Source organism: Leguminivora glycinivorella, chromosome 19, assembly GCF_023078275.1.
Source record: "Leguminivora glycinivorella isolate SPB_JAAS2020 chromosome 19, LegGlyc_1.1, whole genome shotgun sequence".
Classification (NCBI taxonomy): Eukaryota; Metazoa; Arthropoda; class Insecta; order Lepidoptera; family Tortricidae; genus Leguminivora; species Leguminivora glycinivorella.
This window is the reverse complement of record NC_062989.1, coordinates 4937533-4964495: the sequence shown is the minus strand read 5'-3', so window position 1 is coordinate 4964495 and position 26963 is coordinate 4937533. Positions and strand designations below refer to the sequence as shown.

The 26963-nt window shown below is 40.8% G+C and overlaps 1 protein-coding gene across 1 annotated transcript; it reads left to right on the top strand.

Moving 5' to 3' along the window:
- Positions 1–3685: 3685 nt before the first annotated feature.
- LOC125236249 (serine/arginine repetitive matrix protein 1-like) lies at positions 3686–17527 on the top strand. Its single transcript, XM_048142935.1, has 9 exons — positions 3686–3816; positions 5574–5733; positions 6084–6192; positions 8170–8271; positions 9264–9365; positions 13695–13793; positions 13965–14721; positions 15578–15901; positions 16235–17527. The coding sequence occupies exons 2-9, from the start codon at positions 5597–5599 to the stop codon at positions 16288–16290; spliced, it is 1686 nt and encodes a 561-aa protein (XP_047998892.1). The 5' UTR covers positions 3686–3816; positions 5574–5596; the 3' UTR covers positions 16291–17527.
- The last annotated feature ends 9436 nt before the right edge of the window (positions 17528–26963 follow it).

Here is a 26963-nt window from a genome sequence, read left to right as displayed (position 1 = left end):
TCGATCAGTTTAGCCTAGGCTAAAAGAAAAGACTGTAACCCCTTTATAACAATTTATTACATGACATTTGGTAAATGTATCAATTTGTCAAACATGTTAGGTATCATGAAAAATATACAATTGATAGTTTATTAAGTAACACATTGTACTAATGTATTAGTTACTAAATGATTATTTGTCAAGTAAGTTTTTGTAAAATGATACATATGCGGAATAACATATTGGCCAATTACTATATTGATGAAACGTTTTTTGTAAAATGAACATTTGCTAAAATTGTTTGCTAAGAAATGTTACCAAACTATTTCACGTACCTAAGATCCTATTACCTTTACTTAATAACCGAGTTTCAAAAACAAATAAGTAGTTGGATTTATATGAGCCTGTAATATCGTGACTAAATTGGACCTGAAAAGAAAAGGTTATGAACCCCATCTACGGGACATATGCCGGTCTTGCCTTATAAATGGAAAAATGCTTATATGTTTAAAATTTCAACGTTATTTCATTAATTATCTAGCACATTATGCCCTGTTATTACGTAAAATAACAATGATCATGATTATATTGATTATGGAACCTAGTCTCATATGAAATTACGCGACAACAAGCACTAGACGGTCTTTCCGTACTCACCGCGGGGGGACGGTCAACCCGCCGAGCCTTAAAAAATGTGATTTTTATCACTTAAAATTACCTTATTTCGCCAAAATATTATAAAAGCTTTGCAAAATATAATATTTGCTATCCCATAGGACCATGCGCATTACGCCAGGCTACATTAATTATAGAGTTTTATCCACTCAAACTTTTTTTCAAATAAACTATGCCGGTCTTGCCCGCACTGACCTTATGTATATTTTAACAACTTTTGCATGAGATTGATGAACATCCACGAGTCTACTTAGGTAGTTACTATTACTAGTAAAATATTGCTTTCATTCATTATAACAAACAATGAAGTAGTTATTATATATATCTTCATGTACCTATCTATTTATGACATGATTACTATCTCCGACAATTTACATTGGATTGGGAATGAAGTGCTAGCGGCGAGTGCCACCGACCGGACGACCTCTTTCCATGCTTCAGCTTATAAAACCCCCATGTTTGCGCAGCGGGAATACCGCCCCGGGAATCCTCCGCGGCAAATACCCCACGCAACTAACTAACCTAGTTCTATTTTCTGGTCTGCTTATACATTACGCGGCCAATGACGATCTGTATTGTTGACTAAAACACCAATCATCATCAAATACAAGAATACAATAAACCACGAGAAAACTGACACATCTGGGAAACTATAATTCACTAGATAGGTCGCGCCGCTCATGATTTTTCAAATTTCGTTCGTAGGGCTGTAGCCTACCAGAACGACAGTTAATTTTTGTATGGAGTAATTTTTTGGAAGTAGTAGAAGTTCTCGGTTGTGTCGCACAAAACCGAGAGGAATGGAAAAAGAGGGGGGAGGCCTTTGCCCAGCAGTGGGACACAATAGGCTCATAATAATAATAATAGTAGAAGAGATCAAGAATACGTCTCAAACACCGGTGTCGCCGTGGGGTATACTTAGCTTAAACTCCTGAGTTCCTGCCTTCTCAATATTTTTAATTCCTTTCCAATCAAATTGGAAAAGCACCAAGTCACTTCGTTAACTAATGTTGGTCCGTTTGGAGCTTGGCTGGCTCAAGCTTGCAAGCCAGCTTGCCAGCAAAACCTGTGGTTCAGCCGCGCATAAGCAAGAGATTTTAGTGGACTTTGTGGTATAATCTTGAAGAGTATTCGTTTGCATGCGTGTTATATTGACAGGAAACACATTCACTACAATTTTTATTGTTTCCGCTACTCACCTCATACACTCATAAAACACGGTTTAGTTGTGATATTTTCGAGGTTTCACTCCATGTTACCTAGATACAAAAAAGTGACTTTCTAAAACAGAAGGGTCCTTAAGTTCCTTGTACGTTTTCATCTGAGATGCTATCAAATTCTGGTTCTCATGGTAGATGAAGCATAACAGCATAAGGATCCTTTATACATGGAATGGCATATATTTTTATGGTCTTTTTTTTTCTGTGACTAAGTTACCTTCCATACTAAACTTTTATTATAGCGGATATGATACTATGGGTCATATTTGATATTTTTGAGTAAGACGCATTCAGTTGAAAAGAGCGTACACCCATCTTAAAGGCCGGCAAAGCACCTCCAACACCTCTGGTGTTTCGGGTGTCCATGGGCGGCGGTGATCGCTTACCATCAGGCGACATGTCTGCTCGTTTGCCTCCGGGATAGGAGAAAAAAAAAAGTTGTACACCCATTTTTCTACATTTTACTGTACAATACCTACGCGACACGACGATTGGCGCCGGCTTACGCAATTACCTACGTTACTGGGAAATCATAACAAGCGTTTTATTATTTGTGCTAAAAGTATCATACGAATGCGAATAATGTCGAGATATCAAGGTTTAATACTTTAAACTTCAGTACTTACGCCTAATAAGCTTAGGTTTACATTTTCATTTATATTATTATGGTAACATCCAAATCGCTAACGGTATTTTATGGTATAGGATACCATAAAAAACCGTATAGTCTTCGGAAAGAGACGTCATAGCATAGTCGTTGCTTGTATGGGGCCTATACATATGACTCTTCTCTTTCTTTACAGACTCTAGGCATCAGGCAAGCATGGTCGCGCGATAAATGACTAAAAATCTGGCCGTCCCTATCGCACTATTAGTGTGTGCGATTTTATCATTTATCGCGCGGACCATACATGCCTGCTAGGAGTAAATAATTATCTCGCTGTTACTTTAGGTATATAATAAATACAGTAATTCACAGTATCCATAAAATATGTTTATTAGGAAAATATATGAATACTCGGTGTCACTGAAATAACTTAAATATGTACTCGTACCTAATAATAAACGGCTGTACCTCAGATAACACTTTTCCTTAGTAACGTTTAATCTCTAAAACGTACAAATCGTTACTTTATCATAATAACAGTACATATATTTCTAATGAGCTGCCAGTCTTTCCTCATCAAGCGCCACCGATGATGACCAAAACTTAACGCCGGTATTTAGTTAATTGTACAGTTAAATTACTGACTTTAGTATATTAACGTCATTAACATATGCTTAGATTACACGGACGCCAAAATGGATAACCAGAAGTTCAATTTAAGCTTTAAAATTTGTACTACTGAACTGAATCTTTCTTATTAATATTCTGTAAAGAATAGGCTGAAACCAGTGTTCGACCGACGGTCAGCGCTGCAGAACGCCGGTTGAACGTAGCTATATCAATGAAAATGTATGAGGATGTAGACTGCAGCACTGACACATAGCAGTCTCCATGTGCGCGTATAGCATTAGTGTGTCCGCTTATCGAAATTAAGGATCACATACAGACAGCAACGTACGGTATGCGCCGACCGTGTCGCTGAACACTGAAAGCTCTTTTCCGACACGATTTCCAATTCCAGCCCATTAAGTTGTACTATTAAGTAGTAACCTGTATGTGGGGTTGTTGCAGGAGCTCCTCGAGGAAGTGGAGCAGGACGAACAGGACGAGCAGGCGTGCTCGGCGGCGGCGCGGCTGGGGGCGCGCGCGCGCGGCGCGGCGGCGGGCGCACGCGGCGCGCGCTGCCGCACTCCAACTCGCTGCAGGACCTGGTGGCCGCGCTCGCCGCCGAGCCGGCGCCGCGCCGCGCGCGCCACGCGCCGCACCCGCCTGCGCCCGCGCCCGTCTCCGCGCGCGCCATACACGGCGGCAGCCTGCCCTCCGGCGTCGACACCTGTACGTATACCTACTTTACTACCATCTCTGACTATCGCTAAAGCCAAACACCTGTCAGTTAGAAGTAAAAAGTGACTGCGCCGAAGATCTAAGAGGCTGTTGTCATCCTTAGACCTGGGGCCCGTTTCTCGAAAGGTACAAGCCTTGTATTACAAGTGTGTTTCCATGACAACCCATACGATTTGACAGTTCGCGCACTTATAATACAAGGCTTGTACCTTTCGAGAAACGGGCCCCTGATAGTGGACCCTTTAATCGCAGTCGTCCGATCTACCTGTCATAAAATCACAGCTCATTTCGTCGAAGTCTGATAAATATGACAAATACTCGGCGACACGAGCACATTCAATGAAAAGCTTTAAGCGGTTAAAAGGTCAACATATGTGTTCAAGTTGCGGAAAAGCATTTGCTCTCAATATTTTCTGTACGTAGGATGAAATAGCGTAGGCGCAGGCGAATTCTCATCTTTTCTTTCAAAACATTATAGACTTGCTTCCCGTGGGGGTTAAGTGCGAGTCTGTGGGCGAGAGGTCCTTTGTCCACGCCTATTTACAACACTATTTCTAAGCAGTTCAATGAAAATGTCTATCTGAAACGAAAAGTTTCAATCTCCACAAAAAAAATCAAGTTTGCGAAAGATTACTTTGAAATTTCGTAACTATTTCACAATCGCCGGCAGCCATTACAGCAACCTCATTCGACGAACTGGTCAACGCAACTCAGTAGAAAACTTTTAAACTTACTTGTTGACATTTTGGCAGCTGTTCCCTGAATGTTGTAAATTTTCCGTAGTCTCCTTCGAAACTCTTTGCACATAACAAGTAGGATTTGATCTGCAGTGAAATTACTTACAATGGTTGGTTACGTGAACGCACGGGACGGCTTTGTGTGGCGTAGGTAGACCTCCCCAGGGTTTAGTCTCATGTAAAGGTCGAGGGTATATATACATACTAGGTATTATGTATGGGGCGAAACTGATTGGAAAGTTAGGAGTGGTTTAACCTTTTGAACCTAACCAACTTTGTATTTACCTAATTAGTTACTAAATTTCCACAACAAATTTGTCTAAAGGTCGTGATACTCGTGTATTATGTTCAACGGTTCACTGAATTAAAGTACCTACCGTGTCAATTTCATTAGGTTCCAACACTTCCAACTTGAAAGGAAGCCGATGAAATCAGAACGGATTTTAGGCATCAGCTGAATATACATATTAACAAAATGTCAGTTATAGACCCATTACATTTTACATAAAAAAACTCAAAAAAGTGAACAAATGATGACGCTGGCTCTACAGTCTAACGCTGACGTCAAATTATCTCCAACGCGGTCGGAATTAGCGTAGGAAATAGCCACTGCCAGGTTAATCCAAAGGGATGGGACAGGAATAGCAAATCAGTTTACTTCGAAATTAGAACAACTTAGGGTCTCCCGTCTCCTCAAACCTATCGACGCGATCGCTCATTGGTATGAATGAACGTGCGTACGCATGCGTTCAGCGACGACGACGCGTAAGCGTCTTCATACTAACGAGCGATTTTTGGTCGCCTAGAGCAGATTCCGCGTCGATAGGTTTGGGGAAACCCGACAACTGGCGGAACGCAGCCGAGCACGAGTACGAACGACACGCTCGAAGCGCGCTAGTTCGAGGCTTGTAAGTCGGTCCACACTAGACGAATGTTTTCGGCTCGTGCTCGGCTCTCCTAGCGTAGACGCACGTTTAAACGGTACTGTTCAAGTAGAATGTTTGTCCACAGCGTTTCTTCTAAGCGAAGAGCCGATGCGCGGCGCGGTGGCGAGCACGGTGGGCGGCGCGGAGTACGTGGCGACGGTGCGCTGCGTCAACCCCAGCCCGCTGGCCGAGCGCCGCGTCTCCGCCAGCGACGCGCACTGCCCCGACACCGACGCGCTCAGCAGGTGAGTGCGACCCGGCTGCGTCAGCCAGAGCGCCGTGTCTACAGATAACCGCGGCATGGGTGGTGAAGGAAGTCTACAGCAACCCCACGTAAAACGTACAAGTGTTCCTTTTCTTTCTGATAGTTATTAATATTATGGTTCTCTTTACATTATGCTGTAAGCCTTAGTATGTCGAAACGCCCAAAAACGGTCTTAATCGACAGACAAATGAATATAACACATTGGACGCTAAGGGTTATGGTTAAAACTCGAATAATTCTTATTCATACTTTTGACGTAGAAACCTCCGCTACGCGGTAATTGGTGTAGTGTGGTGACTGGTGACCGCTGACCGATGTTGGGTGTTGCAGGCGGAGCAAGCCGGTGTTCCCCATGTACACGGCGCGCGCGACGCTGGAGATCGGCAGCGGCAGCGTGTGCTCGGGCCGCGCGGTCACCACCACCACCGCCTCCAACCAGGTGCGTACCCCCCCTCCCTACACGCCAGGTACCCCCCGACCGCGCGGCCCGGAGCCGGACCCCGCGGGAGACCGGCACAGGACCTTCTGGCACGACCATGCCTGTGTCGACAAGTGGTATCGAGGGCTCGACGCATACAATACACCCCTGGATCGCCTCAGCGGCACTATACTAAACAAAGACTTGTACAAAAACGAACAAAGCGACGACTACTATCAAAAATCGCCACATCTCAGCCCCATCAAACTACCAAAACGCCCTATCGTCAACACGTCGCGCCTCACTTTAGTTTCTAAAGATAAATGCATTCCGGTAGCTAGTGAAACCTCTTATGAAACTAAAAATAATTCAAATTATAGTTACATATATGACATACCTAAAATGCTAGACGTAAAAGATGTCGAAGATGCTATGGCTAGACAAGCATATCGCGAGCGTGTAGGAAAAGACTTAGTCCCACCGTCTTCAGTATCTTGCAATCCCAAAAACGTTAGGAGCATGTCGATAGGTCCATCTATCCACGTTAATGTCGATAAAAAATATCAAAACCCGGGCACTAGTGACGGCCGCGATAAGAATAAAGATAAATCTAATCGTAATACGCGTAATAGAAATGAACGCAATCCGAATGTCAATGTCGTCACTGATAAACCTGCACCGGCCAAGCCCGATAGTAGTAAATCTAACAGACGTAAAATGAGTCATAGTAGTAGTGCAGGGAAAACTAGGTCACCTTCGCCTCGGACACTACACTCCGAAGTTAATCGTACCTCACCAAAACGACATAATGTTGAGGATAAAAGTAACAAATATAAAGACCAGAAAAAGCCTCAGATGGAAAAAACTCAACCAGACAAATACATAGACGACCTAGGTAGAGTGAAAGAAAATTCTCAACGTGCTATCGAACTAACTAAGATAGAAAAGGGCGGGCAGAAAGAAAACACACTGGAAAAGGCTGAAGTGAAAGAAAATATCGAAAAGAAAGAAAACACTGCAATGGTAAAGTCTGAAGAGAAAGAAAACACTACAATGGAGGACAAAAAAGACTTTGAAATGGAAACTAAACAAACATCTCATAAAACCTTCTTTGATTTTATTAAAATGGTGGCTGATGAAGAAAATCAGCGCAACGCCAACGAAGACAATAATATAAGTTTCGTTGAAATGATCACGACGAAAGATGAATCTCGAACTCGTGCAGAAAGTACTAAACCTGATGAAGTCGAAGCCACAAACCTTGTTGAAATGGTTCCAATGCAAAATTCTCCTGAAACTGAAAACTCTAATGAATTTTCGTTATTCATGGCGAATCAACAGCGATTACTTCGAGCTATAGAATCAAATAACTACCATCAATACGAACGTGACAACAAAACGTTTACTCCCGAAACAGAAACTTCTAAAAACACTGAACGACAACAAGACCAAGAGATGCCAAATGTTGAAACACCAATCATTAATCCATTTTTACTAACAGTTGAAGGAGCACTTAATCCAATCTCTGAAATGGACTGCTTCGATGACAAGGACTCTGAAACTAGCGGCACAGAAATGGTGGACATGAGGCGGGCCAGGGCTTCCGAGTACGCGCAGGACTTGCCCGTCAACGCTTCCTATTTCCTAACGCTTTACAAACGCTTACTCGCCTGCCCCAGTAAAATAGATAACACCGTAGACATTAAACCCAGCGAGGCCAAGCCGCCCCTAGTCGCTCTAGACACCACGGCCAAACTGCCCAAGAAGAAAAAAGACAAAATAACCGCCCGCCTCGCCAGAAAGCCGCACAACGAGAACTCTAACAAGAAGAAAGACATAATTAGAAACGCGCTTAAAAAGCTTTTTTTCGATAACATAACGCAAACTGATACAAAGCTGCCCAGCAAAGCTACCACAAAAGAGGTAGGAAATTCCTCTATAGTCAATATTATTTACCTTTAAAATATCCCAGTGTCTAAGTGTTCCATATGTCCGCAGGTCGATTCCGCTATACCGTTTAGTTGCATCACGAGTCCGGAGGTGGTGGCCAGTTGCACGACCACGGCGTCGGCGCAGGCGGCGGTGGCCGTCGACCCCAAGGTGACTCTCCCGCGTACCTTTACGCACATTTACCACACCATTTGCAAACATTCCTGTGTTCCTTAACATTTCTTACCATCATCATAGATTGCTTTGTACCATATAGCAGCATTTTATTATCTCACATTTCTAATTTTAAAAAATCTCGTTGTTCACAATTCAAAATGCACAGCACGACAACATAAAAGCGACACTGTTAATTCTAATTTAATTTTCGCATATTCTGATAAGGTTAATTCAGAAATGTTTTCCGCTTCGCCTTTAGCACTCTTGTACGGATTATTTCACAATTTCTTTCATGAAATTGACGAATCAGTCGATCTTGATCGTGTCGTGTTGCGCATTCATGCGATCTGCGTTTTTAGTTGTTATCACTGTGACTAAATATAAATGTCATATACAAATATAAAAACTTGTGATAACTCTAATGTGATTTGTGCTGAATGTGAGAGTAGGAAGTCTTATGAAGATCTAGGTGCGGTTAGAACAGTTCATTCAATACTACTTTTAATTTAAATGTTATCAACTACGCATTAGAATCCTATAAAATGTGTTGGTATTATTCAATCAATAATTGTATTTTGATATCATTTACGTTCTGAAAAGAAATTTGATTAACATTTGAGAAAAATTCAGTAAGATAACGCGTTACACACTACATTTTATCAGCCATTCTCAACCTGTTGTATGAGGTCAACAAATAGCCGGGTCCACACAGAGCGAGGCATGACGTGCCTCGGCTGAGGCAGGTCTATTCGTACGTAGCAACCTTGCTGCGTGCCTCGCTCTGCGTGGACCGGGCTAATGTCGTTTGACTAGTGAAGTTTCTAATGGCGTCTATTTATCATGTGGCTGGCCTAAAAAGCCCGGCGGACCTCAGGTTGAGAATGACTACCTACTGTCAAAGCAAGGTTGAGATAGCTATAATAGTGAATGCAGTAGGTATAGTGTAGGTTGCGTACAGTAGTGGTAAAGTCGGTGATGGATGACAGCCGCTGCAGCTCCGCTCGAGCTACCGCGCCGTGGCCAGCCTCACGGGCGCCTGCGAGCTGCGGCCCGCGCCCCGCGCCGCGCAGCTCCTCGCCCGACCCAAGGTACCGAGCCGACTCGGACAAGTGGGCCCTACACGTGGAACGGGACTTTCTATAGGAGTTGCCACTACAGGCGGTTTAGCAGAATAGGGAATATGCAGGATTTTTTTATACGATTCTACTAGTTATTACATTACTAAAAATAAATATAACACATCCAAAATATAAACTAAAAAACTAGAAAAAAAATGTTAAAACTACTATCACTTACGGGCAATTTAAAACGGCCATTTTGGAGCGCTCGATAGAGTGTCACCTGACGTCACACGTACGCCCGTACACACGAGTGAGAGCGAAAAAAGAATAAATCTCGCTCACACTTTCAGACGGCAAGAGTAACATGACGTCACGTTGAGTTTTGAGAATTTGTGCGGGTATTACCACCGGACACTTGGTCGACAACGGTGAACAAAAGCCTGCTAGAACTACAGCTAGACGAAAACATAGCTCAAAATCGTGCTGAATGGAGAAGACGGACAGCGAAGGCCGACCCCAAGTAAATGGGATAAGGTCAAGGATGATGATGATGATGATTAACAAAGGCCAATTAATAAATTAATTTTCACTATTAAACTACGATAAAATTCCAAAGTATTTTGAAAACATGTTTTTTTTTAGCAAGATTACAAATAAAAATATTTGGGCAATTTTGTAGTTACGTACATATTACCTATTTGCGCTCTCGCGCGTGAATCCATGCTTGTCGCGCTAAATGTCTCGCGAGTGAGAACGCAAGTAGTGCTAGACCGCCTGATAGCCAGCTAGATAGAGATCACGCTTTCTATAAAAGTTGACGCATCGACTATTCCTAGCGTGAGTCATCCTTTACTCATCAACATGACAATTGTCATCTGACAATGAAACACAAAAGAATATTTGAAAAAATGGGCATAAGTTTTTCGATGATACTTGTAAAATGTAATTAATGTAATTTTGTTTGTAACGATAGGAGTTTAGACTCAATGAGCAATGGTGGAATTTGTATCATCATTGAATTAGCAGTGTCAAAGACGTACAATAGACAGAGCTGTATACCTAACACCAACTTGTCATTGTTTCTTTATTTTACCATAAATTAAATATAACAAGATCATACCATCCCATACATTAAAATGCGACCGCTTAAGACCGCGCTTACACTCCACCCCACATAGATGGCGCCACAAAAAAAATGTCTTGTAGCTTTCGATTACACTTGTAGATGGCGTTAAGTGTCACTTTTGACATAGATTTACGGCTCGGAATTGACACTTAATGCCAATCTACAAATAATCGGTGGCAACAAGGCATTTTTTTGTGGCGCCATCTATGTGTGGTGGAGTGTAAGCGCGTTCGTAGGCGGTCGCATTTTAATGTATGGGATGGTATGATCTTGTTATATTTAATTTATGATTTTACTATAAAAAAAATAGAAGTGTTAGTTATAGTAGATTTTTTTTTAATCAAGATATCCACTTGAGAACTTATCTGCGATGAAAAGCATTGTTCTCTTTTGTTAACCCTAAACCGCTAATTACCTGTGCGAAATAAATACCATAAACAAGAAAAGATGTTTTATAAAAGACAACAGTATTCATTTAGTAATAAGGTTCAAATTGTCATAGCATTCACTCCACGTACAACCTTTTGAAATTAAGATCAGTGGTCACCCAGGTGTCCGCGTATTTAAGTTAAAAGGATGCTTTGATTATTGTAACTTGTGTTAATTTTTGAACCTTATTACTCAAGGAATACTGTTGTTATTCATAAAACATCTTTTGTTGTTTATGGTATTTATTTCGCACAGGTAACTAGCGGTTTAGGGTTAACAAAAGAGAACAATGCTATTCATCGCAGGTAAGTTCTCAAGTGGAAATCTTGATTTAAAAAAAAATTACTATAATAATTGATTCGTTGTCCGTCACTAGCATAGCTACGTAACATGAATTTAAATCGAAGAAATCGATGGTTATTTTTATTTATCTTCTTTGTGCATGTCAGACGACAATGCCAATTGTCATTTTGATGATACATGGGTCAGAAAGGCTAAAAAATATATTTCTCATTTGTCGCTGGCCGGAGAATACAAGTGACACGCGAGAAATATGTAGATGTGCAAGCTAAGGAGCGACTGGACAATGTTATCAATTTAAACGAAATATTACAATCGCCTCAATTCTACGTATTAGTCGTTAATGAGACATTTTTATGTCAGCTTAAAATATCTTTGTATTGTTTTCTTTGTTCGTATCGAAAGGGACGGAAGACTTATATCAGTGACTATTAACGGCATTAATGCAAGAATTGACTAAGAATGGCGAGAATTATACGGCTTTATAATATGCTATTAGAATTGGACATGCCTTGTTTATCAGTAAGTTATGCTTCAGTGGAAAACATATTGTTTTCTGAAAATAGTTTAATAAATATGAAATGTACCGAAGTTATGAAATACTTTTTGTCTTAAAATTTATCTATGGTTTTAAGGAAGCTTCAGGAAAAAATAACGTTATAAGACGTGAAAGCTGGCACAAATAAATAATCTCAAAACATACGCGCCTGCTTACGTTTGAGCCAAAGACATATATAACTCCGTATAGACAGATAGTCTAAGAAAAAAACGTACCTCAGTACCATACAGAAAAAGGTGCGGTGGCCTAGATGGCAGTACACCGGGGTACGCTCAGCTAGATGGCGCTAATATTAATATTTGACATTTTAAAACGTATCAAGCTAAGAATATGGGCCAAATTGTCAAAACTGAGGTTCAAAAGTTTTAAGCCTGTGTCAAGAGATGGCAGTCTATGCACTGTGATTACACATTTTACTTCGACAGTAACTCTATTAAATACTCGATCCTCTTTGGTTTGAACTCAGTGAGCGAACAAGGGGCCTTACATATGACCATTTACTCGTAAACTAGAAGGCCATCGGCCGCTCTAACTAGGACCGATAGACCCTCACCGAATACTGGAATATACATATATATAGAATAGAATAGAATTTTATTGTATAACTGTGTACATGCATGGGTGTTTTTTTATACAAGAAGTATCAACAGTTGCCTGCAAGTATAAAAAAACTATTAGGTGTCGCTCCTTAGCCTTAGTGCGGTTTCACATTATCCGATCCGATATCGGATGTCGGACCGATATCCCATACATTATCAGCGCCATTTTGGATTTGTTCTATTGAAATCCTTCCGACATCCGATATCGGATCGGATAATGTGAAAACGCACTTAGCCGTTGTACGTTGCTCCATGGACTTAGCCGTTGTACTACGTGGTTGATTGGTGACAGCAATGTAGCTTATCTGTGTGCTCTCCGTTGCCTTACCAAGCCAACAGACTTTTACTTGAAACGCCTTCATTGACTGCTTTCTCTGTGTTGTCGGAATATGTTAAACAATATCATTTGTAAGGAACTGCTTTCCAGATATTATTTTTCTTTCCATGGTTTACAAGTACACAAATCTAATGTAATAGATTGTATTCTACTCCACCTTCATTTAATCCACCATCCACTTTCATTTATGTCATTAATTTGACTGGGAGTAATTGAGTGGAGAGTTTACCTCTGACAAGTACCTTCGTCTGTTTGCCTCTCTATCATTCAAGTATGCAAGTCCGAAAACATTTGTTTGCATGATTTAATGAAAAGAATTACAAATTTCAAAATATTTTGTAAATGGTGTGATAATGTGTGGGGTTTTACGCTCAGCTCTCTTCGTAGTAAAGTGAAACAGGTTACATAATATTGGTTACTTTTGTTTTAAAATATAAAATAATGAGACAAAATTCTTTGTGGAAATAAAAAATAATTGTAAACCACCTCATTTTAGACGAAATATTTGAGCAGGGGTCTTCAATATTTAGTTATACATACCGACCGACAATCAAGAGTAAAAAAAGGTCACATACTCCCAATTTATATTAGATAATTTATATAATTGACTTTCTTAAACTAGTAATTTAATTTTCCATTACGGGGACGCAAGGCTTCAGCGATAACCGAGTTTGTAAAGTTATCCTAAAAGTTTTAAAAACACTTGACCAATCCCCCAATACGCCTAGTTTTCCCTCTGGGTTGGCAGTCACTTTAGTAAAACGAATGCTTAATTAATGCCAAGAAGGTTGCAATAAAACGTGGCAAAGGCAGAGAGGACGTCTTTTTATTATATAAATTTTTTCTTCACATGGCTACAATGTTCCTGTTGTGTCGAATTGAGAGTCAACAACACCTCCCTTTTCTTTTTGATACTCAACAAGTGTAGTGTTGGAGACCCCTGCTTGCTTAGCGAATGTATCTCGTGTCCGAGTAGCCAATACTAAACCTGTGTTGTTGGGAGCAGCCGGCGCGCAGCATGGCGGCGTCCACGTTCAACGGCGTGCCGCTGCCGCGCGCCGGCCCGCACTTCAGCACCGCCGCCGCCGAGCTCGACTTCAAACAGGTTAGTAAGTTCGCTCTCACGATAGATGGCGCTGTATATACTCGCTACATTGCGCTGTCGACATTTATGTGTTATTATTTCAAATCAATATCTCTAGTCTGCTTGTCTGTGTGCTTCACAGCTGTTCTACAATTTTTAGCCCCGATTTGAGAATTCTTTTCTGTATTTCAGAAATCTTTGGACGAAAACGGCAACTCAGTACAGGGATTCAGCTCGCCCCAATCGGGCTCTAGTCAACAGAAGAAGCAGCGGAGAAAAAAGTCTTCTAAAAACGAGACCGTCATCAAATCGCACCACATCGACGGGTACCAGGGCAACAAGGACCTGAACGAGGTGCTCCGGTTTATAGAGTCCAACGAGCCGGAGCGCCCGAAACGACACGACGATAAAAAGAAAAGGTCCGCGGAGCGGCGCAAAGATAAGCAACCTAGAGCGTCGAGTCTCGACGACTTGTCCCGAGCCGCGCCGCCGCCGGCGAGGCCCGCGCGCCCCGCCCAGCCCGCCCCGAAGCCGGAACGCCGCTCCTGGGGCGACGAGCGACAGCCCTTCTACTTCCGAGACCCTAATCCCGAACCGGACCCGGAGCTGACAGACTTCCAAACGGTCACAAAGAAACGCAAGCCGCGCCGTCGCGCCGACGAGCCCTCCCCGCGGCCGCCGCGCCGGGCGCCCTCCCCCCGCTCCCCGCCGTCCCCCCGCGCGCGCTCGGAGCGCTCCAACGACTCCAACGACGACCTGGACTCCGTGCACTCGCTGCCGTCGCTGCCGTGCCGCGCCGCGCCGCCGGCCAGCTACGCGGACATCGCGCGCACCAAGCACAACATCCCCGACCTCATCGAGAGCTGCAACTACTACGGCGAGGGCGCGCCCGAGCCGCCCGCGCCCGCCGAGCCCGCGCCCGCGCCCATCGACGCCGATGGATATCCTGGTGGGTGTCATACGTATTTCATTTGCCTAAATTATTCTAGTCGAGTCGGCCCCATGGGAAATGGTGTCGCTGAGCGGCAGTACCAACCGTTGCTCGAAGTAGTAGTCGACCTTAGATATTCATTATAAAAAAAGTTGAAAAAGCAAGAAAAGTTATAAGTCTGATGTTAGCGATAATGTGATAATACGTTTCATACGATGACTCATTCATTGCCGACGTCACGACGACGATTAACATGTATCGTGACGTGAATTTGCGTTTTCGGCAATGAATCGGCTAAACCGTTCTACGTCATCACAACCTCTAAATTTATACTGACGACCGGTCTGGCCTAGCTGGGGCCCATTTCTCAAAACTGAAAGTTACAAATTACAAGAGGTAGTCTCTTTTCAACTTGTCATATTAGACATTGAGAACCGCTTGTAAATTGTAACTTGTAGCTTCGAGAAATGGGCTCCTGGGGCCTATTGTATAACAATTTACAACTTGTATTACAAGCGGAACTCTCTTTCTTATAAAATAAATTGGAGGGGGACTACCGCTTGTAATATGAGTTGTAAATTGTTATGCAATAGGCCCCTGGTAGTGGTACCCTGCCTGCTAAGCCGCGGTCTTGGGTTCGAATGCCGGTAAGGGCATTTATTTGTGTGACAAGCACAGGTATTTGTTCAGTCATGAATGTTTTCTATGTATATAATATAAGTATGTATTTATCTGTATAAGTACCTAAGTATATCGTTGCCTAACACCCATAGTACAAACTTTGCTTAGTTTGGGGCTAGGTTGATCTGTGTAAGGTGTCCCCCAATATTTATTTATATAAAGCAGTTGTTAATTTGAACTCGTAATCTTCCAGCCCTGGACCCTCGGCCGCGCCGCAGCAAGCCGCCGGCGGGCGGGCGAGCGCGCAAGGAGGAGCGGCGCGAGGAGCCCGCGCCCGACGTGGTGTCCTCGCGGCCGCCGGTCATCCTGCTGGACTCGCCGGCGCGGCCGCGCGACATGGACGGCGTCACCTTCGGCTTCGACATCGACGAGCGCCTGCTCGGCGCGCGCCGCTGCGACCTGCTCGCCTGCGACCCGGTCCCCGTGCGAGCCGGCAACGCCGCGCTGCGCTACGTGCAGCCCGCGCCGCCCGCCGAGCTCACGCACCTGCACCAGATCGTCGACTACGTGGGGACAGGTCGGTGACACTAGTACGCGTCTTTCGCTTCGTCGTCGCTCAACCCATGCCTACTAACGAGCAATGTTGGGTCAGTCAAAGCCGATTCTGCATCGATAGGTTTGAGGAGACCCTGAGACTAGATAGACATTGCTAAGTTAGCAGGGACAATGCACACAGAAACTTTTGGTGTAGTAGCATTTAGCATCATAACTTAGCGATTAGCGCGTTACATTCAATTAGCAAGGTGTAAAATATTCAAGAACCATTAAAAAACCTTTTTTGTCATACGAGGTTATGTCATACCACAATAATAAAATGTTTAGATTTTTACATTTATTTTATAATTTCCAGCGTGGGACGACGTGGTGCGATGCGGCAGCGGCAAGGTTCGCTACTTCAGCGAGTGAGCGCCCTAGCGCCGCCGGCCGTTCTCAGTGAGTGTCGGAACAGACAGTGAACAGTCCCGCGGGACAGTGCAGTGCAGTGACAGTGTGCGGGTTGCAAACCCCGGCCGCCCAGCGGCAGTCCAACCGAGAGCGTATATTAAGTGTTTTCGCTGTGATTTTAAAAGTGACTCTATTTTCGCTTGTAAATAAGATGTCCACGATCTATTCTGAGCATTTATTGCATTAAATTAGCACTCGAAAGTGCCGGCGATATCGGAAGCAGTTCGGGACCCCTTAGATAGACTTGTTGAACGTTAACGAGGGCGGAGGGTCTCGGGACCAGGCGTGTTTCGTTTAAGTTGAGCGTTTGTTTCTGTTATGTTTATTATTGTGCTTGATTTTTGTTATGTAATCACAAATATTTGGTAGACTTTCTCTAAATAGCCACTGTAGAACTCGCGACAGTCTGATTTGTTATGTATTTTTAAGTTTCACCATTTTAAATTGTAAATAAAATAAAGATCTTATAAGGTGTATACTAGCCATATAAATTTAAATGGATCTTATGTGAAAAAAATATAACAATCTTAACCGATATATATTTATAAATGGAAGCTAACCTTATTATTGTGTTTGAAGGTTTGACCGAGCCGTGTATTAATCTATTGATACATATTGTACATAGAGCCGATGTTTGTCTGTCGCATGTCCGGCGCTCGCCGCATTTGTTAACAGTGATGGGAGCTTTGTCCTGCCGAGTCGGCGGCAGTGTCCGCCGCACTAGCCATGCGCGTTGTGCGTGCACATCTGGCGAACGCAACGCGAACTTACATGCGCTGTGCGCTTAGGTTACGCGAGAGATTCGAATTTGAAATACCAGGGTTTTTGATCCTTTGTCGGAATTGCTTTGAGTAGTATAAGCTATAGTTGGGCAAAGGAAATGGAAGGTTACTATGTAGATGGCTACAGCATATGGTGGCAATTATTGGGGCCAGTAACTAAGGATGTGGAATAAGAGATTTATTATGAAAGATTTTTAATATTCGTTACGGTGCATTCGCCAGATCTGTGCGCACCTGTAGATGATAATCGTTTTATGTTTGTTCCTATAGGTCATAACTGTCGCAGGGCTATTACTGCCAGCCCTAGTCTAGTCCGACTGTTGGAATGTGGTTGTATCATTGGAGAAGCATATCAGATGAGAAGGACCACAGTATGTGTAAACAGGGATGGTGAGGTCTGATTTCTTTACCAGAACTTCTTTGACCGAATAGTCAACAAAACCGGTTGATATAATTTATATTAAGCTACCAGCAGTTACAAGATATCAGATATGGCTGCAGGACAAATAAATGTTATAAAAGTACCTATAATGTAAAGATATACTAGTTCTAGGAATGTTTCTGTTGAATAATAAAACGCACGATGCGACTGAGCTTAATATTTACGACTGAGTAAGGTGCAAGACGATTATAAAATTTATTGAGATACGTAAAATGTGGAATGTAAGCAGTGTTTTGTTTTATGTATTGTACTGTCCTTGTCCACTCATTGAGATTTTCAATACGAATATGGGTCACAAAGTCAAATAGCCCTGCGACTCACTACGTTAAGACATGCAGATATGCATTACATAGTAACAATTACCAATACCTAGTGAAACGTTGAACACGTATCGTTTTCAGGTAAAAGGTGAAAAGTTTGTCAATGTCAAAATGGTTCTCTAAGTATGAAAATGCATATAAGAGAAGGGTTACCTTTTACCTGCGAACTTTACTAGGCGGGTCCACACCAAGCAAGGTACGTTGATGAACGGCTTATGTCGACCGACTTGACTCGGCCGAGGCACGGCTACATTGCACGTTTGCTGATCGAGCACATTGCCTCGCAACGTGCCTCGCTCTGTGTGGACCCGTCTACTTATATCGCGAGACCGCATTGCAGAAGCATTAGTACTTCATTAGTAGGATATATGTGTAATATTCAAATGTTAAGTCCTATTAAATGTAACTAACGGCCACCATACTGTAAATACGTGGCGAGGTCGGTTTTATGAGGAATAAGTTCTCTGAAAACACTTTGTTGAGATTTATCTATGTACTGAAAGGACGCTCATATCAAAGGTATAGAAATATTATTTATTATTTCTTTCCCTTGTAAAATATGTAAATAGATGTGCAGAAAAATATTGGATTTATGTTTAGTGCATATTAGATATTGTAGGTGAAAGATCTCTGGGTTCGGATGATGTGACAATACTAAAGGCGCGCGACGAGTTGATGCATAATGAAATTACTCAAATTCACACAAAATGGTAACGGGATTTGATTTTAGACAGAAGATAATAAACGTCTAATCAGTGTAATACATATTGAGGACTTGAATAAAGGTTCATTTACATTGTGCAAGTTTTATTATTACATTGAGATGTTTGTCAGTGTAATATTATAAAGCGTAGCAGTCTGCAATGTAACAAATCGCATGCGAGTTGACGCACCGTGTAAAAGGGCCTTAATTTTAATATGCATCAACGCATGTAGTTGTAGAGTAACGCCCGGGGCCACTATGGCTGTATCGAACCAAACGAGCGTGTACCACGCCGTGATGGCTCATTATTGTATAGGTATAGTCAATGCTTAAAATAATGCTCTGTGTGGAAGCGTTCGAAGCGAGTTCGAAAATGAATGATATCAAATAGTCTGGTTACTTGGGAATGAAACCGAAATCATTACGTGGCAACACCTATTGTAAGATGTAACATGTTGCCATGTAATGTAAGTTTTTGGTATTTAAAGGCCAGTTCAGACGGGTAAGGAGGAATAAATCGACAGATTCGACACGTCCATTTTATTGCTAATAACAGGAATAATCGGCGAGCCAAATTGGCGTTTGCATGAGCTCGCACTAGCTGATTTGATAGGATAGGCGAAAAATTGTTCCCATCTGGACTGGCCTTAACGGTTAGCTCAAGGTATCAGGCGCGCAGTGCGCGTAGAGTGAACATTGGTCTGTTTGATACAGAAGAGTAAATGCGTACTTGCACACGACTTTCTTTAAACTTATAAAGCTTATTGTTCTATGCGAAACGCCTCGAGATCTTAATACGTTTACTTACTGCTGTGTAAAGGAAGAATGGATGAGCTAAATTAAAATTATTTCGAAGCTGAAAATATATGTAATTATTTTTTTTAGGAATTGGAGTGATAATTACTTAGGAAAAGAAAGCTATTTGGCGATGTGTAAATGTATAAATTAATGTTGCTATATAAGTCTACGAGTGTCTCCTTGCCTGAGTCTAGCATTTGTTTTCCCAAAGACAACTTCATGTTTTGGTTTGAAAAATATACCATTGGATTATATCTGTGGCCATAACTTGTTTCACTTCCCTGTATTCAGGCAAAGAGACAATTGATCTGTATCATAATATCTATCAATATGAGGAATTATTTATCTGCTTTTTACATCTAACTCTTAAGTCTGCGGTTTTTTCCTGCTCATGTTGGTTTGGTTGGTTGGTCAAGGAACCACAGAAGTTTTTACAAATGAAAAGTTTTTAAAATTTGTTTTATTGTTTGTAATAATTGTAATTATAATGATGTTTATGTTATATTCGAATTAATTCTATTGAAGTTTTCAATCAGCTGGTTCATAATTTGATGCACCTACTGCGTTTTGATTTGAGAAATAACAGTAAAAATTTTTTATTTTGTAAGAGGAATGCGCTATGCTCTGTATTATTTGACAATAATGTACTTATGCTTTAATTTAAATGCAATAAGTAAAATTCCGACAGAAATACTTTATTCTTGCATATATGTTAAGGCAAAATACGCCACATATGTGTATAACAGGGAATAAATAATTGTCGTCAAAAATCGCTTTTATGTTGTTACACATGCTACGGAATTGCATAAGTACCTAGTCGTGGTCTGGTAGTTGTTAACTAATATCTAAATAATTTGTAACACCTATGTAACCTGTTTTAATCAAATAAACGCTTTTCCATGACAGATCACACATGACACAACACACGTAGCAATATTTAGAGCGGTTCAAGTAATTGCAGCAAAATATAAAGACAATATTTTCTGTAGTTTCCGTTACATCCTTCCAACATGAGCAGGGCAAAATTGGAGACAGATTAACTGTAAAAGATTTGTTTATATAAACGGTATTGTAACCATCTGCAATTTACAGTTATGTACTTTTTCACTGTTTCCGTTTTCTTAATAAAATGTTGAAAATATATTTATTTATTTTTATTTCGTATTACAACCAAAGTAGTTCAGAATTTTGAGCATATTTTTTCTTGGCTCAGGTTGCGAAAGAAATTAAGAAAGTTTGCGACAATTACCTTTTGTTTCACACGGTACTTCGTTCCTTGAAGCCCTCAAGATATTCTACTTTTCGGAACAGTCGCTACGCTCGCGGCTCAATATTGGAAATTTTGCTTGCTTGGACTAAAACTAGTATCACGAGCGATTAGACAACAAATTGCCCCCTTGTAAAAAAAATCTGGGGGCTCGGCAGTGCCCCCGCCAAGACGAGCCAAGCGAAGCGCAAGGGCACTACCAAACTACCTACCTTTTCTCGAATCAAAGTGATTCGTCGTTTTTTTTAACAACTTGGGGTGAGATAAAGAAAATTTTCAAGATACGTAGGTCACTCGATAAATTGTGAGATGCTCGAAATTTTAAAATGGAACGCACCCATATTATATGTTTTTAAAAAGCAAATTTATTTGGAAATAGAACACAAGAAGCCAATTCGGTTCAATTTTAAAAATAAATTTGTTTCTTTTGTTTTACTACAACGGTTCCCGCGTTTTTTCTTCGAAACGATGGGGCTGACCCGCGAGCATTTGCGTGCTATGATATTTTATGATTTTAAATTTGGTTTAACCATTGAGGTATATGTACTACGTACTAGAGGCGACGTTGCCAAGCAAAAACACTGCACATGCTGACAAATGCGCGGGGTGCGTGGAGCGGTTATTTACGCGTAGAGTAGGGCGACCACCAGATGTGACACATTATTATATTCTGCCTAACGGGAATTTTACATTATAGTTAAATACGGATATTCTAGTCAAACTTATTTATTTATTTACAACTTAAACAATACAAATTAATACAAAATAAATGTGCTGTATTTATCTTCTTTAAAATACACAATGAACATATATATGTGTGGTCAGTTGGTAACCAAGTTTCCTCAGCACGATTTTTTTGGACAAAGCGTATAAATTGTTCCATTTTTTCATGACCAGGCCGAAGAAAACTGCAAAAAGTGAGCGTGCTAAAAATACAATTTTACTCAAAAACTATTAACTATATATATTAAAAAAATATTTTTTTTTAATATTTTAGTAACATAATTAATGAAATAGTAAGTAGTTACTTATTAATTTTCCAAATAGAAATATTTATATTTCGCAACTCTATTAGAGATGAAACACATTACATATGTATGTAGTAGGAACAGTGTAAATGGCACATCTGCGCGGTTAACTTTTTATAGTCTATGATTGCGTCACCAAAATGGCGGCAGTGTCGCGCCCGCTCGCGAGTTTGTAGAATATTCAATCTTAAAATATTATAGACGAGTTTTTTGTTTAATTTACCGATGAAATGTCACACCTTGGCTTTTATTTGATTTCCTCGAGTGATTAGTACAATTTTTAAACACACAAGAAGGCATTATTCACGTGGAAAGTAAATGCATCACGGCACGTCACTGCACCGCAAGGACCCGGTAAGGACTGACAACGTTGCGGTCCAGTGGACCGCAGTGCGTTGTGTAAAAATTCTCTTAGCAACGTCGCCTCTAGTACGTAGTACATATACCTCAATGGGTTTAACCGAACAACTGAGTTTGCAACGATTACAATCAGCATTAGGAGAGTCTGCTCCATCCCAAGCAACTGTTTTTAGATGGTTTAGTGAATTCAAGAGGGGTAAAACTAACCTCGAAGATGACCACAGAAGTGGTCGCCCGCAAACAGCAGTAATTGCAGAAAACGTATGGACTACTGAAATGTTAGTGCGAGAAGACCCACGAATTTACATACACCGACATCGAGGAAATCCTAGGCGTTAGTTCGCCACAAGTTTTCCAAGCAGTGCGGGAGAGGAGACCAAAGGCTGGGCTTCGGGGAATCATGCTGCATCACGACAACGCCTCTTCCCACACGTCCCTCAGAGCAAAGGCGTTTATTGAAGAAACTGGGATTGAAACCTTGCCTCATCCACCCTACAGCCCTGACTTGGCTCCCTGTGATTTCTTTTTATTCCCGACAGTAAAGGAAAAAATAAAAGGAAAGTTTTTTTCGAGTGCCGAAGCAGTGGCTGCCTATGAAGTAGCAATTTCTGGCCTAACCGATGAAGACTGGCAAAAGTGCTTCCAAAGTTGGTTTAGACGTATGGAACTTTGTATAAAAAATGACGGAGAGTATTTCGAAAAGATGTAAAATAAATAGTGTTAATATCTTCAATAGTTTTTTTGTATCTCAAAACTTTTCGAGTGACCCACGTATGATGTCATTAGAGTGTGGCTAATGAAATATTGCCCCAACTTTTGGCGGGAACTTCAAAAAATCTAGGGCTGGTCACATTTGGTATAGTAGGAGATATAGTTTTGATACTAGAAAATATTTTTGTTTTCTGTGCACACTTATATTGAAAATCAATAGTAATTGCTAATATATGTACAGAAATTTGACAAACTCTGTTAGCATGTGACGTATTAACCTAAAAGTTTGACGATGGTTATTGGTAAGGTCCGACCGAGATTCTCGGTCGCGAATAAACTGTATGAAGTCTCGGCCGAAAATCTCGGCCGGCCGAGATTATCGGCCGAGACTTCATACAATTTATTCGCGGCCGAGAATCTCGGTCGGACCTTAGTTATTGGCATTTAAATATTAATAATTAACGTGTATTACAAGTATGGATGAAAAAATTAAAAGTGCCTGTTAGTATGTCTCACCACAGTTTAAATTAGACTACTATGCCAAATTTCAACTCCAACTTACAACATTTGCATTTGCTTGTTTGCTCACAGGCAAGACAGAGGCCGAAAGATGTGAAGTCTCCAACCCGCATTGGGCTAGCGTGGAGACTATATAGCCCGAGCCCTCTCAGACATGAGAGGAGGCCTGTGCCCAGCAGTGGAACGTATATAGGCTAAATTATATTATTTATTTTATTTTTTATATTTTTATATCAAATTACTACTGACCAGTCACTTCACTGATTTCTTCTAAATATTGGTTTTTCGTAAGTAAGTCGTTACGTTCCAATATTTTTATTTTATTAATGCTTTCCAGAGCTTCGAGTTTCTCCTTGTCTTTACACTCTTTTCCTGTTTATGAGATTTAAGTTTTAATATATTCACATACTTAATCAAAGTTATAGGCAAATGTTAGAAGTAGTACTTAAAGTATCAAAATATTAATAGAGCACCAACCTACTATATTGTTTACGACTTGTAAACATTGCAGTTTTTCATTATATGCCGCTTCACGTCGACTTCGCTCTTGGTTGTAATTATTTATTAGCTTAAACAGCAAATTGCGGACCTCGCTTGGTATCGTCATTGTTATAATATTTAAGATTTACCCTTAATAACCCGCGAACAATTTGAATAAGTGACATAAATTGACAGCAGACTTTTAGCCTTTTTTTTAAACCATAGACAATTGGTGATACCACAAGGAAATATCTGTCAACAATATTTGGCTAGCCAGACTCTAGCTTTTATACCTTAGATTTTATTGGTATGTAAAAAACCCTGATTTCGTCACTGACCTACTCACTTATGATCATACAAAAGTTAGGGTACTTCCTGAAGTCCTAGAATGCTGCAATTTGGTATGTATTAAGCTACTTTTAGTTCACAAACCACTAGAAAATCCTAAAAGTTTGAACTTTCACCCCCTTCCCCTTAAAACGGAGGATGAAAGTATGTATGAGACTTTCAGGATTTTTATCTTTAGTTATTAGAAAAACATCTCCCATCACTCTTCAAATTAAGGCATGGGCCTTACAAAAAGAACTTAATTCCACCAAAAACATTTTCATGTAAAATGTTGCCAAGACGATTCCATAAGGCTGGCCTCACAAAAAGTTATCAGATCTCATGTAGAGCAGAGCTTCTAACTCTACACGTTAGGTAACATAAGTTGCTTGGCCGTTTCGTTACTACAAGAACTATTGTTTTAAACGTATTGAACAGTGGGTATATTTTAATACGGCAGGAAAACGGCTAAAGCTAGGAACATACTACGCGGACGTCCGTCGTCAATCGACCGCGGACGGGGATCTGGACAATGAATTGAATATACACTTAACCGTGCAAACTATCGGTCGACGGACGTGGACGTGGCCTTGAGCGCATGGACGTGCGATCGAAATCTGGCTCGCTGTATGTTTTGTTCCGTGCACACTGATCGGTCGCGGTCGCGGTCGATTTACGACGGACGGCCGCGTAGTATGTTCCTAGCTTCAGCCGCATATTTTACCTAACGACGAAGACGAACGTGTAGAATTTCAACGATTACCTGAAAGGAGTAGGTACAAATAAAAAAGGTAGTGACATTATATAATTTATTTTATATTCAACATGATACAGATGTTATGGCTTTGTATTCAAATATCATTCTATTATAATAAAAATATTAACAAATTATCTTACATCCACTTGACAATGTACAATTTGTAATAGATCTTACAAAATATCCTAGACCATCACGCGATGGCGTCAAGAGCTCATCCAACGGTTCATCTACGTCAGATCGATACTGGAACATGGTTGACATTAACTCGTTCAACACTCACATAGATATCGTCTATTTCATCTATGTTAAGGCATTCCGTTTTGACAAGTTTCCCTATTAGGACGAAGAGATAAGTTTAATGCCCACTACATTGCACACGTCTTCCCATTATGTCGTGCAGAGTGGTGAATGTTTACTCCTCTACTACGCGACTGTCTCCATTATTATGCTAACTGTATCTAAGATAAAATTACAAGGTATCGCCGGGAAATGAAACAGGACAAAACAGAAGACAGTAAAACCACGCAGTGCACATCGGACCTTACAATACACTAAACTCTTATCACCAGTCTTCATGAATATTAACAAGCAAACAATGTATCAATATTTACTTCATTATACTAGAAAGCACTTGCGTTTTTAAAGAATTAGTCGAGCAAAATTTTTCCTTAAAATCACGTAATATAATGTGAAGACTTCGTTGCCTCGTGCGGTGCACGGCAGTGGACGCCGCCCCGGCCAAAAACAAACTTATAAGATCTTAGAATATTTTAAAATTCAGTTGCATAGAATTGAAAATCATCATCAAAAAGTTTGGTCAGTAATTTTGCTTTTCGTTAGGGCGGCCGATATATCAAAAGTTAAAATTGCTTATCTAAGATAGACTCAACTTATAACAGTTAAAGGATATTTTCACAGAATCATATTTTTAACTTTAATGTAGAGTCGAGAGTGCGAGTCAATGCTTGAATCTAGATTCTAGATAAGCGGCGAAGAATACAATAAACATATAAATTAGGCCTCAGCAGTCTGCGGATATTCGGTAAGTCGCAACGTCTATAAATAATGTATTTACACATCGATTGAAAAACAACTTAAAATTTCGACACATAACAATAAATTAAAAACAATCACATAATCGTGGTTATGGAATGAGAGACGAATTTTTATGTAAGAAACGCACGCGGTGAGTTATTTATTTAAACGTACACGCTAAGATATCGACACAGTTCTATTTTTATTAAAACATTTTAAAAGTTGGATCCGTCGTTCGGCGACAAATGCAAAAACGATTCGCACGGAAACGACACAAGCACTTCGGCACTTCTCATCGAGAAAGCTAAGGCGAGGGAGGGAGTTAAAATTCGACGACACAGAACTACGCGTCGGTGATGTTTCACTCGGATTGTTCGAGTGTACATATTCATTATTATATTCATATTTGAGACGAGGGGAACGTCGCGATTTGTGCGATCGCGGCCACACACCGTGGGGTTGCTTGGGTCGCTAGTCGTCAAACACGAGGTACTCTCACTAGTTGTCACCTAGTCTTACCTACCAGTGGTGAATATTGGTAATTTTTCTCCAACTTTTATTACTGGTAAATATAACCAAAGGGGAAAAAGTGAACCTTGATATTTATGTATAAATCGCGAAGTTACGAATGTTCACGAGCTCATATCATTTAAGCACAGACACAGAAATAAATATTACTTTCATTTCGATATTAAAATTTACGCATTTACTTTTCTCCGATACTATTTCAGGGTCATTCCAGCGAAACCGACACCACAGGCATAAAAATTAAATAGCTTAATTTACATTTAAATCTACATCTAGAGAATAGAACATTATGCCTAATTTTATGAATCAATGAGTTTTTCCTTTTTATGACATTTTTTTGCATTTTATATGTGTCCAAACGTACCCCTAGCACCAGTTGTCTAAGGTGGCATATATATACCCTAAGTTGGCAGCGCTATTTCGCGCTTTTAATAAACATTATGGAGAAAGTGATATGTGTAAAAGAAAATATATTTAAAGCTGTTTAAACCAGTGGCAAGTAAATTTAAATTAAGTTTCATGGTTAGGATTTATTGGGCGTCTACACAATGCGTAACTCACGTCCCGCCCGTCA

Bases quoted from the DNA above. Each gene is read 5' to 3' on its own strand.
- LOC125236249 (XM_048142935.1), top strand. From the start codon at position 5,597: ATGCGCGGCGCGGTGGCGAGCACGGTGGGCGGCGCGGAGTACGTGGCG. The intron at 5,734-6,083 runs GTGAGTGCGACC...TGGGTGTTGCAG, and splicing joins GACACCGACGCGCTCAGCAG to GCGGAGCAAGCCGGTGTTCC. The intron at 6,193-8,169 runs GTGCGTACCCCC...ATATGTCCGCAG, and splicing joins CCACCACCGCCTCCAACCAG to GTCGATTCCGCTATACCGTT.